Here is a 16,697-nt window from a genome sequence, read left to right as displayed (position 1 = left end):
AAGTTAGAAGTAATTAGAACTTGAACTGAGGTGGAACATTATATAATGAAGAAAAGGGCAGAAAGAAGAAAATAGGATTTGATGAATTACTAAATTTTTAGGGTGAGAGGGGGGAGTAAAGGAGAAATAATAGAATCATAGAAGTAAAATAGATTTTAGGGGTCAGAAGAGTTCAGATACCCACTTGAAACACAAATCTTCAATATATAGCTAATCTCTTTATGAAGACCTTCGGTGATGAGAATTTATTCTCTTGCTAAGTCAGCTCATGCTGTTTTTGGTCAGCTGTAATCAGAGCCATTTTCCCATATATTGAACTGAAGTTTGCTTTCCTATACTTTCTACCCATTGATCTGCCATTTGGGGTAAAGTAAATTATTCTTTATGACAACTCTTTAAATATTTGAATACAGCAATCATGTTCTATCTCCTCCACTTTACTTCAGTTTTTCCAGACTAAACATTCCCTGTTCTTTGATCTTATTCTTCATATGTGATGATTTACACTCTACTCAGAATCATCCTATGCCCTACTGGGTGTTTTTCTGCTTATCTAGGTCTTAAAATTCAGTGCCAAGAACTGTATATAACTCTAATTGTAATTTAATCGATACAGAGAGTGGTGGGAGAAGGCTTCTTTTTGTTATTGATTTTGGATTTTTAACATACTTAGGGAAGTCTGTTTTTTAAAACCTCTGAGAAAATTTTATACTTTTTGTTTTATAGAAACTTATTCCATGCAGGTATAATATTATCAATAGTTTCTGTGTCTTTGAATATGTTCCCTTTCCTTTTGATTTAAACTTGGTTATTAAACATTTTTCATTAATTTAATAAATATATTTTGTGCTCAAGAACTTTATTCTGAAGTTAGCCCAACCTCACTTTGCTTAGTTATCTTTGCCTTAGCTAAATAGATTATTTATTTAGCTTCTAGTTTTTTGGAATATAGGCTTGCCTAAGCTGCATGGAATATCAGGTATGAATTATTCCTTGGCTTCAAGTTCAAAGTAAAGAGTATAAATTGAAGATCACTCACCATGTTTAAGGAAATTTTTGTCTTTTTCACAATTATCTGGATGAATTTTGAATAAATGAATTCAAAGTGCCTATGAGACATCTAGGTAAACTTAGAAGTGTTGGCCTGGAGCTCAGAAAAGAAATTGAAACTGGAAATGTAGATTTGGAGTCATCCACACAGTGTTAGTAATTGAAGATATGGAGTGGTTGAGATTATTAAGTGAAAATATAGAGAGAAGCTTACTAAATCTTTGAGAATTCTAGCATTAAATAGGATGTGAGGAGTAAAGGAATTTCACCAGTGAAGACAGGTGTAGTTAGTGATATTGAAGGAGAACTATGAGATTACAATAGGCCAGAAAAGAGAATTTCAAGGAAAAAAAGGAAGTCAGCAAGCTGCCAAGAGAGAGTAAGAAAATTGGCTGTGTTGAGTTACCTTTGGAACCTTTCTCACACTGATAGTTATATTGAACTCAATCATTTTCTAATTTTATGTAAACATTTCTTGTATGATTTTTCTTTTATTTGCCTCCATATTTATTTATTTAGAGGCAGTTGGGCTTAAGTGATTTGCCCAGGGTCACACAACTAATAAATGTTAAGTGTCTGATAACAGATTTGAATTCAGGTCCTCCTGACTTCAGAAATAATACTCTAACCACTGTGCCATTTAGCTGCCCTGTTGCTTATATTTTTAAAACAATTTATAAAATATATCCTAAAAGTCTAGTTATTAGAATATTAGGAAATAATTCTCATATGGGGTGAAATTTTTTTTTTTTATTGCTGCTGACCTATAATGAAAATTTTTTATCAAATATTTAAGCCAAAATTAATTACCTCATTTGTTTACAGGAACAGTTCGTATCTGGCATTCAAGCACCTACCGTTTGGAAAGTACATTAAATTATGGAATGGAAAGGGTGTGGTGTGTGGCCAGTCTTAGGGGATCCAATAATGTTGCTTTGGGATATGATGAAGGCAGTATCATTGTTAAGGTATTCTTCTGTAATTATTCCATATAAGTCACTAAACTTAAGGAAAAGCAGTTGTCCTTTTTTTAAAAAATAGTTTTTCAACTTGCTAACTTTGTTTAAATATAATTACTTCTATGAAACATTAAAATTTTAATGTGGAGGAAGGGAAATGAAGCACTCTTAAATGAGAAAAAAAAATGAATGTTTTTGGTGTTCGTTTTTGTTTTTTTTTTTTTCACTTTTTGGTGCTAAGATTAATTTCTTCTTCTAGCTTGGCCGAGAGGAACCTGCTATGTCCATGGATGCCAATGGAAAGATTATTTGGGCAAAACACTCTGAAGTCCAACAGGCCAATCTGAAAGCAATGGGAGATGCTGAAATCAAAGATGGAGAAAGATTGCCCCTTGCAGTAAAAGACATGGGAAGCTGTGAAATATATCCTCAGACTATTCAGCATAATCCTAATGGACGGTAAAACAGTTTTTTCTCCAAATTTCTATAGAATTATATGATATGATTTTGCATGTATACATTGCATCTAATGTTATTTTCCATCATTTGTTTGTAATCTTCACCATCCCTTCATCTCCTTTAGTGCAGTGTTTATGCCTCTTACTTTGTCTTTGTCTGCCATAATCTTTATCATTGCTGGGGAAAGTTGAAAAGAAAAGCAAGTTTATAAGAACATGTATCTTAAGGAAGTATTTTGTAATTGCTCACCTGCTTTGAGTTTGGAATTTTAACTATTCATTTTTTTCTTACTGCAATTTAAAGTTAGAGAAATTTAGAGTTGCATAAAAATTAATAATACTTTACTTTGTAGTCTGAAGTATGCATTTATATTTAAATATTTTTGAGTACTTCATTATAGCATGTACTGTGATACACATTTGATTTTTATAATATGATCATCTTTTAGTAATGGGATTTTCAACTTGAAATCATTTCTTGAAGAGTGTTTTCTTATCTCTTGAGAATCTGTTGGAAATGACATATTTTGAATGACTTAAAACTTTATATTTGCAAATATAATTTAAAAAATGCTGATTTCTTAGTCATGAACAATTTAGAAGTTTCCCAGACCCAACATAACCCTGAACATCCTGCAAATATTTAGTAAATATTGGTTTAATTTAGTTAATAATTCTTTTGTTCCATTTGAGCTATTTCTTTCTTCCTTTTCTTCCTGGGTGGAAAAAACAGAGTTATTATAATAAAATTTTATAGCCATCAGCTGCCTACCTGTAAACTTGGGTTTGTTAGTATTCACTAACAAAATGGCAAAAAATAAAACTAAATTGTAACTGAAAGACCAAAGTCATCCAATCAATAAGCATTTATTAAGTGCTTAAAATGTACCAGACACTGTACTGTTAACTCAGAATTTAAAAAAAGGCAAAAAAATCTTCTGCCCTCATATTGCTTACATTCTAAGGAGGTTAAGAGTGAAGGAACAACACCTTAAACGGGTGCATTCTAATACAAGGTAATCTTAGAGAGAAAGACTTAGTATTGGGGGAAAGATAAAGACAAGCCCCCTGTAGCAGGAGCCATTTTAAAAGATGTAGGTGAAGAGGGAAGAGCGCACTCCAGGCATTATAAGCCACCAGTATAGAGAAACAGGGGTGACAGTGCAGTGTGTGGGTGAGGAACAACCCATTGGCGGGCCAGCATAACTGCATTGCTGAAGGAATACCAGGGAATAAGAAGACTGAAAAGGCTAGGGGGAACCAGATTGTGAGGAGCTTTTAAATGTTAAAGGAGTAGATTTGATCACATTTCTTTTTTTACAGAGTTATAACACCTGAGCATTATCCTCACTGACTTCTTTAATTCCTAGATTTGTTGTGGTGTGTGGTGATGGTGAATATATCATCTATACAGCAATGGCGCTGAGAAATAAGAGCTTTGGTTCGGCCCAGGAGTTTGCCTGGGCTCATGATTCTTCAGAGTAAGTTCTGGTATTATAACACTGGCTAGTTGCTTCACACATTTCTGTTCTGATTGTTAGACTAAAAAGTTACGTGAGGCCACTTTTATGACCTGCATAATTTTTCATGAAGTTAATTTATTATTGAAGCCTTACAACCACACACACAACACACAACATACAGGCACACATATACATACATATACCACACTTTTTTGGTCAAAGAACTTATTACTGAATCAATCCTTGGGTTGTGGAAACTGTGCCTATTTAATTTCTAGTCATCCTAATAATTTTTTTTTTAAACCAAATAAATGGAGATATTTTACTTCTTTGATGGAAACCAAAACAGGAACTGAAGTCTTTGAATAGTTCTTTGATGTTTTCTTGGTTTAGTTCTAGTTTTAGAAGCTTCCTTTTTCATGAGCTATTCCACTTTTTTTTTTTTTTTAATGAATTAATTTGTTTATTTATTTTAACACATCTTGCTTTATGAATCATGTTGGGAGAAAAAAAGGGCAAAACCATGAGGGAGATTAAAAACAAAAACAAAAAACCAAAAAAGAAGTGAACATAGCATGTGTTGATTTACATTCAGTCTCTTTAGTTCTTTTTCTGGAGGCAGATGGCATTTTCTGTCCAAAGTCTATTGGGATTTCTTTGAATCACTGAACTTCTGAAAAGAACCAAGTCTTTCATATTTGATCATCACACATTCTTGCTGCTGTTGTTAGGAAGGCTAGAAATTAAATAAATATAGTTTCCACAGTCCAAGAATTCAGTAACATAGTAATAAGTTCTTTGATCAAAAAAGTGTACTTTATGTGTTTATATGTATGCCTGCATGTTGTATGCTGTGTGTTGTGTATGTGGTTGTAAGGCATCGATAATGTATTCCTGGTTGTACTTGTTTGACTCAGCATCAGTTCATGTAAATCTTTCCAGGCTTTTCTAAAATCAGCTTGTTCATCATTTTTTGTAGAATAATAATGTTCCATTATCTTCATATACCACAACTTGTTCAGCTATTCCCCAATTTATGGACATCAACTTATTTTCTAATTCTTTACTACCACAAAAAGAGCTGCTATAAACATTTTTTGCACATGTGGGTCCTTTTCTACCCATATGATTTCCTTATGATATAAACCCAGTAATGGCACTGCTGGGTCAAAGGGTAGCTGTTCCACTTCTTAAAGTGGGGGGGGAATAAAAAGGAGAAGGGACAAAAACAGAGTGAGCATTTATATAACTCCTATTTTGTGTTGCACACTTTGCTAAGCAGGTTGCAGATAGATTGTTTAATCAAAATGTCTCCAGAACTAGATCTTAATTTATAATTTGTTCATTTTATAACACCCATTCTCATCTTATTATCTAGCTAGTTATCAGAGTATATAAATAGTTGACTTCTTTCTAGCAAACAAAATACATGTGGTTTAGAAATACTTTCTGATATTTTCCCCTCCAGATATGCAATAAGAGAAAGCAATAGTGTGGTAAAGATATTTAAGAACTTTAAAGAAAAGAAATCATTTAAACCTGATTTTGGAGCTGAAGGTAAGTGTTGTTTGTGTACTATAGATACATCTTTTATTTTTCTGGAAAATTTACCTATTAAATTTTTTTTAAATTATTATTTTGTTCTTTGTAGGTATCTATGGAGGCTTCTTATTGGGAGTCAGATCTGTAAATGGCTTAGCATTCTATGACTGGGAAAACACTGAACTGATACGCAGAATTGAAATTCAGCCCAAACATGTAAGTTTTACTTAAGATGCTACTTTTTGAAATATTTTATCTCTAGCAACTATGTTAGCCTTTTGAACATAAGAAATGTCTTCATATATATGTATCTTTCTCCCATTGGGGATAGCATAGTGCGGTGTAAGCTGGGTTTCAGTAAATATTCATAATGTTGATAAAATAAAATGGATTTTGATAGTATTGTAAAAATTATAAAATGACAAAATACAAGATGTTATCCACATTATAAAATGTCTTTAGTATTTATTTTTATGAATTTCTTTTTAAATAAGTCACATACCTACAGATATCACAGAATTATAGAACTTAGAGATAGAAGGAAAGTTTTTTAGTCCACAGAACTTGTAGAGGCCAAATCAGAAAATAATTGGGAAATATTTAATAAGATAAATAATAATATAGTAAGGCATAGATCAGTGGTCCTCAGACTTTTTAAATGGGCCAGTTCACTGTCCCTCAGACTGTTGGAGGGCCAGACTATAGTAAAAACAAAAGCTCATACTCTGTCTCCGCCCCTCAGCCCATTTGCCATAACCTGGTGGGCCGCATCTGGCCCGCGGGCCGTAGTTTGAGAACCCCTGACATAGATAATATTTCATTTTAAAACTCATGCAACACACACAGGGATCCTTATGTTTGTATTAGTGGTCCCTTTTTGTGTTTGAGTTTGACATCAGTGATTCCACTCAGTGTGTTTCAAAATCCATATCCATTTAGTTTCTACTTGCATGCCTGCAGAAATCCCCATTGAATTGTGCTGTTTTGTTGGGCAACTTTAATTGCTAAAAAAAGACATTACATCAAAAAATAGTTGCCCCTTTGAACTTTAGTATCTATTAGTCTTAGTTTTGACTTTTCAAGCAATACAAAAATAAGCATATTTCCTATTTTGTCATTTAGAAGTAGCTATTATTTCTCTTAATTTTTTTTAGGCTAAAAACTATTTTACTTCTACTGCTACCACTAATCCCCAAATACTCATGCTTTTAAAAAATTAATAGAATGGATTTATAATCTCAGCATCTTAAAAAGTTTGAGGGTTGTTTTTTTTTTTTTTTTTTTTTTTTTAATTAATATGTATAGTCAGTTTCTTCTGTATACAATTCCATAACTTTTTATTTTGTAGATCTTTTGGTCTGACTCTGGTGAACTGGTCTGCATTGCCACTGAGGAATCATTTTTTATCCTTAAGTATCTATCTGAAAAAGTTTTAGCTGCACAGGAAACACATGAAGGTGTTACCGAAGATGGCATTGAAGATGCCTTTGAGGTAGGTAATTGCAGTTAAAATTGGGATGAAACTAATAATAGAATCCTCACCTGACCAGAAATCCCTTCTACATCATTCTTGACAAATACTCATCTACTCTGGTTGGAGAACTACAATCCTAGGGAGTCACTGTTTTTAAAGACATCTTTCCATTTTTTGTACAGTTCTAATTGTTAGAAATTGTTTTTGTTTTTAAATATGTCAAGCTAATAAGTTCTGTACTCTTCTATAGCTACTATATTATGCTTATTATTCTACTTTCTAGAGCAAGTAAACAAGTTTAATCCCTCTTTTGACTTCATTCACATACTTGAATCACAGAGTTCTAGGATCAGAAAGGGCCTTAAAGGCTATCTGAACCAAATTGTTGCTCAACATGAATCTTTTCTAGAGTATTAATGGTTATCTAGCCTTTTCTGTGGGAACTCATTTCTTCCAGGGGAAGGCAATTTTTGGCAGATCTAATTGCCAGGAGGCTTTTTCTTTACATCAAACCTAAATTTGATTTTGTTCCACTTGTTTTTGTCCTTTGGAGTCAAATTATACAAATGTAATCCTCCTTTGACCTAGTGACCTTTCATTTAAAAAGTGAAGAAGGCTAAATGAAGTATTGAAGACTGTTTGAAAAGACAGTAGGCTTTTTAGTAAGCTTTTCATAGAAGAACTAACCTTATTTCTTGCAAATTGTTCATTTAAATCATAATCTTCTTCAGACAATCTTAAAAATCACCCTTTGCTAGAACTAATTGTTACTGAAAATGAAGGAATAAGAAATAGAAACTGGCATTTGAAATATTGATTTCCTGAAGTATTTATTTTCATCTCATTATTATATATGCTTATGATAAACTATTGACTTTACATTGAGGTGCCTGGTTTTTTGTCAGCTTGTTGGTATTTTTAGTGTTTGATGTGGTGATTTGATTTGTTTTTTCTTCTTCAGGTTCTCGGTGAGATTCAGGAGATTGTTAAAACAGGGCTATGGGTAGGCGATTGCTTTATTTACACAAGTTCTGTAAACCGATTAAACTATTACGTTGGAGGAGAAATAGTCACCATTGCTCACTTGGACAGGTAACTGTTCTAGTGTTTCTGTTTGCCTTTGTGTCTAAAGCAGCCTGAATCTGTTTTTAAAGCTTGGTTTAAAATATAATCTTTGCCATCTATTAATTCCTTTCTTAATTTTTACATATCAAGAAGGCCATAGCTTTTTAAAGATTTTGTGACTTGCCTACTATCTCAACTAACTTTGATTAATTACATGAAATAATTGATAATCATTTTTGTTTTAGGACAATGTACCTGCTGGGTTATATTCCTAAGGACAACAGACTTTATCTGGGTGATAAGGAGTTGAACATTGTTAGTTACTCCTTGTTGGTGTCAGTGTTAGAATACCAGACAGCTGTAATGAGAAGAGACTTTAGCATGGCCGACAAAGTCCTCCCCACCATTCCAAAAGAACAGAGGACCAGAGTTGCCCACTTCCTGGAAAAACAGGCAAGGATATCTTATTTATTTATGAACTACAAGGATGCTGATATCAACGTAGTAGAACGTGAGCTACTTGTAGGCAAAGTGTTTTGATTTTGGTTTTGTAATCTCCATAGTTTTGAATTTAAGTACTTTTAAAATGTTGAATTCATGGCTATGCAATTTTTTTCCCCCACTTTTTCTAAATATATTTGAATGATTCTAAAAATGGAAATTTTTTCTATAAGCTCTTTCTGTAGTCCTTGAACCAAAGCATTCGGTAACAGTAGTAGCACTGGTAATCTTTCTTTTTTCTTTGCCTTCTAATTAAAATGGCAGAATCTTTCATTCAGTTCTTTATCTTACATTATAATCTTTTTTTTTCCTGTTCCTATGATTTTTATCTCTCCCTTATGTTTTCCTTTTTTAATGCGTCTAATTTATAAATATTGATTTCTGTTTTATCCTCTAGGCAGGTGTCTTATATACTCAATGCCATTAGAAGAAAGCAGTGATACAGATAATTCATCAAAAAAATTCAATTCCAAGCATCAATTCCATTTATATTTAGCTTTTGAGTATATTTTTGTACTTAAATTTGAATACAGATGTGTTTTTATTTTCAGTTCATAATGTATCCCAAAAAAATGAAGGGGAACACTTCAAGTTCCCCTTCATGACTACCCAGACAACTGCTTATCATATCCTTAGGATACCATCAGACACCAACTAGACACTAAAGTTGGCTATCTTGGAGCCTCCTTGGAGAAACAGCACAATGCTAAACACTTAATAATATAAACTAGTAATTTTTTTCCCCCAGTCTTTTTCTGTTAGCTGATGTTAGTATAGAAGGGGGAGACCTTACTATTAACTCCACCCTTCAGTCTACTTGCTATAAATTGAAATGTCAATGTCAACAGGAGATTGCAACAGAGTTGGTAATATTCCATCATTGTAAGGAAAATTAAAGCAAAATTTACTGCAGATAATTGAAAGGAAATTGCATATATTTTCTTTGTTTTTTTCCATTCTCTGCTACTGATGGTCTTTGTGTTCTTGAGTTAATCATTTAATTTTTCTAGGTCTCAGTTTTATTGAGTACAAAACAAGGGGGTTTGACTGGCTGGCTAAAGTATTTCTCAGTCCAGCTTGGAGTATGGGCACCTAAGATGTTTAAATTCTCCATGTGTACCAATTCACTCCCTACATCCTCCACCTGCATAATTCAAAAGGTTGGATGCAGGACTTAGGAAGAAGGAAGATGCAGAGAAGAAGTGTTTTTTTTTAAGTTTGTAGATTTTACAAAATACTAGTCTAGATTTCCTTTCCAATACTGTGCCACCTTTGCCATTTTTTTCATGTTGTTTTTATTTGCTTTTTTAAAAATAGCCATTTCTATATTTTGCCTTATTCTACTCTTCCATGATACCTCATTTTGATGATTGGTATTTTGTATTGTATTTGTAAAAAGAGTGGCTATGTTCCTCAATACCTAATATCACAAAAAAAGATTTGATATTTATATTTCCTAGAATATCCAGTCTTTAGAAGGATTAAGGTTTCTGGATTTTTAGGCAATATTAATGACAATTTTTTTTTGGTCTTTCATTGGTTCAGGGCTTCAAGCAGCAAGCTCTTGCAGTATCCACAGATCCTGAACATCGATTTGAATTGGCTCTTCAGCTTGGAGAATTAACAATTGCATACCAGTTGGCAGTGGAAGCAGAGGTGAATACAAATTGTTCTTGCTTTACATTTTTGTTAAGTTTTCTGTTTTGTAAATTAGACTGACATAGTTTCTGAAGGTAATTTCCATTTTTAAAATTGTACATTTTATAAAAATATACATAGGTTTATGCATATTTCTATAAAAGAAGGTGCATTGCTGTTTGTTAAGGTTTGTTAAGGCATTCTCATTTGTAAACAAAAATTTACCCAAATATTCTAATGTATCTGTGATCCTTTTGATTTGGAAGTTGCTTCCAATGATAAAGATTGCTACCTTGCCTGTGTGATATTTATCCAAATTCCATAAAAAATCTAAAAGATTCATCAATGTGCTAGAGGCCTTTCTTTCTTTCTTTCTTTCTTTTTTTTTTTTCTGAATAATTTTGAAAAATGTTTCAGTGGCTCACTTTTTAGTATCACTGTTCTTAATCCCACCTATCTATCTTAATTGAAAATAGAGGCAGGATTGAGGAGGACTTCATAACAAATAAACATAGTTGAAAAACAAATATGTATAATGGGCATAACCAAGAATGTATGTCTTTTTCTGCTCCTTTACCTTTCTTTGAGGAGAGGAGGTGGATGACTCGTATATCATAGGTTCTTGGAGACATGATTGATCATTATACTGATCAAAATTATTAAGTTTTTCAGAGGTTTTTTTACTTTATTGTTATTGTCCTTGTATAACTTAGTCTGCAGATTCTGCTCATTCCATTTTGAATCAGGTCATACTTCCCAGGACTCTCTGAAAAAAACTTTTTTTGGTCATTTCTCATAAGGAATAATAGTTTAGTATATTCATATACTGATACATTATATTTATATTCTATTCATATACATATTCAATTTGTTTAGCCATTCCCTAGATGATTGGTACATATTTACTTAATAGTTCTAACTGCCCCTTTTAATCTCCTTTCAGGTCAGGAAGTTTGTTTTGTCTCCCTATTAATTCCATCTCTCCCTATTCCTGCTTGTTTCCCTGTTGTTTAATGTATTTCTACACTAAACTTTTTTGTGTATAACTGTTTTGGTTCAACTCTTTTTTTTCATTAGTTCAGATATTAGAATGTTAGCATTGAATTATCTTAAAGTTTCTTCTAATATTAGTTTATATACATTTACCTTTTTAGCTTTCTCTTGACTGTTGTCATTTCATTTCAGAGTTTTTCTTTTCTCCAGTAGATTCATAATCAGCTTTGCAGTGTAAATTATTCTGGCTTATTAGTTTATTACCTTTTGGAATATTCTATTTCAAGATCTTTGGTTTTTAGAAGAGACTGTCAGGTCTTATTTAAACCTGACCGTGGTTCCTTAAAACTTAAACTCCTTTCAGGCTATTTGCAGGATTTTTTTCCTTTGATTTCAAAGCTCTGGCTTTTCTGAGATGACATTTCTGGGATATTTCCTGATGATATTTATCTCTGAGGTGATTGATGGATTCTTTCTGCCCTTTGACCTACTATATCTAAGCAGTTTTCATTTATGATTACTTGAAATATAGTGTTTATACTTTTGTTTTTAAAATACTGATTTTGGTGAAGTCCAACAGTTCTTAAATTATCTTTCCTTGATCTGTTTTCCAGATCAGTTTTTGATAACACTTACATTTTTATTTCAATTGCTTGATTTTGTTCTAATATTTCTTATAAAATTATTGATTTCTGTTTGCTCTATTCCAGTTCTTAGGGATTTCAGTATTTGAGAAATAATAATAGCTAGCATTTATATAGTATTTTAAGGTCTTCAGAATGCTTTAGAGAAATTAATCATACTTTATTATCACAACTATCCTAGGAGATAAGTTCTGTTACCATTTTCATTTTTCATATGAGGAAACTTGAGACAGGCAGGGAGGTTAAGTGACATGTCCAGGATCATACAGCTAGCGTCTAAAGTCATAGTTGAATCTGCATTTTTCTGATTCCAGGTCTGTTGCTTTCTTCATGCAAGATAGGTGCTAAATAAGGTTTACTACATTTTATTTTTAAGTTGTATATTCTCTTCCACTGTTTTCCTCCAGAATTTTTATTTCATTTTAAAATTTTGTTTCTTTACTTCTAGATATTCATGTAATCTATATGTAAAAAAATCATCCATTTCTTTTCAATCTCTGCTTACAATTTATATAGAGCTAATCTTTTCTGGATTGGAGTATCTTTGTAATTTATGATAATTCTTTATTGTATGATTATTTTTGGTTTATTCAGTTCCTCCAGTCTTAGTTCCCAAATTGGGTCATTGTGAGAAGGACAAGCTCTGCCTTCTGCTATGTTTTTTGGTGGAGAGGTCGGTTGGCCCCATTAGTCATGTATCTTGCCCTGACCTACATTTGTTAGAGTTAGGCTGTTCCATCTTTGAAATTCAGTGTGCTAAATCTTCAAGGTACTCATTGGCATTACAGGACTACAGTGATGGTCCTCAGTGCCCTTAGGACCGTAGTGTCCTGGTCTAAGTATTGCTGGAGTGATACTAATAGGCATAGTTCCAGGTCCCTTCTAGAATCCCAGCTGTGGGTTTCTGAACCTTTTAGGTTGTTCTCTGTGGAGCTCTTTCCTCCCACTGTCTTCAGATACAAATCCTTATAGGCTATATATATCCCTGGCTTGTCACTAGTCATGTTGGAAGGCTATTAGTTTATTTGCCTTAAGGCAGATATAGGCTTTACTGTCAGGGCCACTTACTGGGTTATAGGCTGATTTTTTTTTTTGTGTGTGTGTGCAGTCCTTGATGGAATAAGGTTCTGTAATTTCTCATTGGATTTTTAAAAATGTTATTCAGGCAAATGTAATTTTTTCATTTTTTCCTGCAGTCATTCTGTTGGTTTGTGTTGCCTGCTTTCATTCAGATAGCCATTTTGGCTAGAAAACCCCCTTCTTAGCTTTCTTCTGGGTTACCATTGTAACACTAGGTTGGTTATCTGTTTGTCAGCTCTTGCCATGTGACCAATCCATCATTTCTGTCATGCAATTTCTTGACATCTTTTACTCCTCATCAGTTAGCCTGCTCATACTTAACCATTCACCTTGCTGCTGCTGTATTTGTGATTTTTAATTCTTCAGAGACTGATGTATTTTCTGCCTCATTGCCATATAGGAACGTGGTAGAATGTTTGAGTTTTTGGAGGGAGGAAGAGGAGGTTGTCTTTTTGGTTTTTAAATCAAGAACTTAATTAATTCTGTGTCTGGGTTAATGTTTTTTGGAAGGGAAGATGAAGTGGAAATAACACTTACAGTCAGGAAACCTGAGTTTTGAGTTCCAGCTCTAATTTCTACTGAGCAAATAATTTAACCATTCTGAGCTTCAGTTTTCTCCTCAGCAAAATGGGGGGGGGGGTTGTTCACTTCCCCTCCCTTCTTAAAGTGAAAATAATTAGATTACTTACAACTCTGTAAGGCGAGTGAATACTTCATCAATCTTCAGAGTTCTGTGTAAATATAAGTTATTATTTTTGAGCATTCGGCATTTCTGCTCCAAAGTTAGAAAAGAGTATTATATTGAAACTATAGTAGTTCCTGACATTTGGAAGGATAATTTAGTTACTTTTATGGACATTTATATCTGAATTGAGTATTGTTGCATTTTTCTAAATTTGGTTAAATTATTTGGTTAATGGGTAAGTGTATATTTCAGATGTGATGTAAAGTTTTAGATATTCATTGAAATCCTCCCATACAAAATTGTATTTGATTTCTGTGATACTTTATGACTAAAATAATGATGTAAACCTCTTAATGAAAGTTAAATATTTAAGACTAATAAACAGTTCAATTAAAAAAATAGTATTAAATTGGGCATTCAAATTCTTTGCCTTCTAATTACTTAGAAAATTCTGTTAAATGTCTTTTTCTTTTTTGCTAAATAATTGCAAATAAAAATAGGCTGTTTATTATTCTTATAACAGCAAATTTATTTTACATATTTGAATGAATTTTATGTATATGAATCAAAAGATTTTTATTTATTATCAATTTAGCTTAAGTATTCTTCACATAAATGTAATTGGCTTAACAAACAATTCAGAAAACATACAAATTTATCTTCATTCTCATAACAGATTTAATGGGTTAAGTGTTATGATAGCAAGTTAATTATTTTTTTCTAAAGGCAATGTCTTTTCCTTGCAGTCAGAACAGAAGTGGAAACAACTTGCTGAACTTGCTATTAGTAAATGCCAATTTGGTTTAGCCCAGGAGTGTCTGCACCATGCACAAGATTATGGGGGTTTGTTGCTTTTGGCCACTGCTTCAGGAAATGCTAGTATGGTGAATAAACTAGCAGAGGGTGCTGAGAGAGATGGCAAAAACAATGTGGCATTTATGAGCTATTTTCTACAGGGAAAGTAAGTACTGTACACAAAAACAGTCACATTGATTAAAAACAGTTAAATGCAAATCTACTTTCTGTATGTTTTTTTTCCTGAGAAGTGTGAAGTGAGTGAAAATTAGAAACCCAGGGGGTAAAGACTTGAGGTAGGAGGAACAAAACCCTCTTTAGGAGGTGGGTATTTCTACTCAGTCTGTGTGATGTATATATATTTGAACTGAGTTAATGAGCTACAATGTATTCATAAAGACTTTGGAGCAGAAGTTCTTAACCTGAAGTTTTAAAAAAATATTTTGTAAATTTTATTTCAATATGATGATTTCCATTATAGTCCCATGTGTTTTATTTTATGCTTTTAAAAACATGAAAAGGGAGCCATGTTTCACTATACTGCCAGAGGATTCATGGCACATAAAAAAAAAGAAAAAATTAAAAACCCTTGCTTTAGAGGAAGAATTTTTAAAATTTAGTTTTAGTACTCAGTACCTCTAGTAGTTAAAGCCACTTGAAGCATCTGATTGTGCAGTAATTAGACTTCTAGGCCTATAATCTGGAACATTTGAGTTTATATCCATCTTTGGATACATAATAATTGGGTGACCCTGGGCAGTTACTTTGCTTGAGTTGCCTAGACAAGTTTTGAGTTGTTTCGCTATTTAATTTGAAAGTAACCTCATGATAGATTTTTATACATATTATTTTAAGGATCCAACACTGGTCTTAACATCTTATACTTATAAGGTACTGGTTCATTTATTAGTGTGAGCAAATAATTAGTTGAAATTTCAAATTCACTTTTTTTGTATTGTGTTAACTATTGGTATTGTCTTGTTTAATTCTTGATACTATTAAATCAGTTTTCCTTTTGTTTAGGCTTGACTCTTGTCTGGAACTCTTGATACGAACTGGACGTTTGCCTGAAGCTGCTTTCCTAGCTCGGACATATTTACCTAGCCAGGTTTCAAGGTACCTTTTAATTTGAGAAGGGAAGGAATGTTTCAAGGGACAATAGAGAAGAAAACTGTTAAGTTTGTTTTTGATTCCTCTATTATAGGGTGGTCAAACTGTGGAGAGAGAATCTTTCAAAAGTCAATCAGAAAGCAGCTGAATCCCTTGCTGATCCTACAGAGTATGAAAATCTTTTCCCTGGATTAAAAGAAGCTTTTATTGTTGAAGAGTATGTGAAGGAGACCCATACAGCTCTGCGACCTGCCAAAGAATATCCACTTGTCACTGTGAGTGTTTAAAAAAAGAATTTTATGGTTTTATTTAGTAAGAGTCCAAGTTTATACTCTGTAATTATGACAGGTTTTTATTAAACATTTCTTCTAAATGGGATTTTTTAAATGTGAATGCCAATATGATATGATTCATATTTTTCGTCTTGGAATTGTAAGTTAAAGTTCTTTGATTACAGAATAATTCATACTTATTCTCATATTCTGTGATAGCCAAATGAAGAAAGAAATGTGATGGAAGAAGCTAAAGGCTTTCAACCAACAGGAATTATGACTCAGGTGAGAGTGGTGTATTTTGAAGTGAACAAAGCATTGTACGTTATTTTTAATATCATAATATATATAAAAAAATCAAAAAAATATTATTTGTTTTTGATAGATATATTCAGTATTCCATATATTATCTCTGGGTTTTGGTGGGGGAGGAAAGGAAGAAAGGAGATTTATTTTTTTTATCTCTTCAGGGCCAGGTTTGGTCATTATAATTATAGAATATTCAATTTTGGCTTTTTGTTGGTTGTTTTCCCCAGTATATTATTGTAATAAATTGTTTTCCTATTTCATTCTACATCAATTCCTCTGTCTTCCCATGCTTTTTTTAAATATTCTTTTTATTGTTTCTTATGGTATTATAATCCATTATACATACACCTACCAGTTTGTTTCCTTTTTCTTCAGTTAGTTTACATATATTTTGCTTCTAGTTAAAGATGAGTTATAATGGACATTTTCCCCCTTTTTATAAAATTTTGTGTTTGGTTTCACATTGCATATGATATCACTTTTTTCTTTGTTTTTTAATCTTCGTTATAAGGGTTTGCTCAGTCTTTGGGAGGGAAAAAAGGCAGAGGAAATGAAGGTGATACAAAACCAAAAGATGTCAGTAAATTTAAAAAAAAATTTAATTGAAGTTTCTAAATTTTATTCAATAAACATAAGTCTTAGGGCTAAAAAGACCAAAA

At 32.5% G+C, this 16,697-nt stretch overlaps 1 protein-coding gene across 1 annotated transcript in view; it reads left to right on the top strand.

The window, feature by feature from the left end:
* Nucleotides 1–16,697, top strand: part of COPB2 (COPI coat complex subunit beta 2) — a 41,358-nt gene that overhangs the window by 21,448 nt on the left and 3,213 nt on the right. Inside the window, exons 8-20 of the mRNA XM_074301655.1 lie at nt 1,876–2,018; nt 2,269–2,468; nt 3,838–3,948; nt 5,399–5,487; nt 5,582–5,688; nt 6,821–6,964; nt 7,908–8,038; nt 8,257–8,464; nt 10,058–10,168; nt 14,299–14,513; nt 15,371–15,463; nt 15,552–15,732; nt 15,949–16,014. Coding sequence (XP_074157756.1) covers nt 1,876–2,018; nt 2,269–2,468; nt 3,838–3,948; nt 5,399–5,487; nt 5,582–5,688; nt 6,821–6,964; nt 7,908–8,038; nt 8,257–8,464; nt 10,058–10,168; nt 14,299–14,513; nt 15,371–15,463; nt 15,552–15,732; nt 15,949–16,014 — 1,799 coding nt within the window. The remainder of the gene's footprint in view (nt 1–1,875; nt 2,019–2,268; nt 2,469–3,837; nt 3,949–5,398; nt 5,488–5,581; nt 5,689–6,820; nt 6,965–7,907; nt 8,039–8,256; nt 8,465–10,057; nt 10,169–14,298; nt 14,514–15,370; nt 15,464–15,551; nt 15,733–15,948; nt 16,015–16,697) is intronic.

Source organism: Sminthopsis crassicaudata, chromosome 3 (genome assembly GCF_048593235.1).
Source record: "Sminthopsis crassicaudata isolate SCR6 chromosome 3, ASM4859323v1, whole genome shotgun sequence".
NCBI lineage: Eukaryota > Metazoa > Chordata > Mammalia > Dasyuromorphia > Dasyuridae > Sminthopsis > Sminthopsis crassicaudata.
Note: the sequence above shows the minus strand (reverse complement) of the source record. Positions and strands in the feature narration are given on the sequence as shown.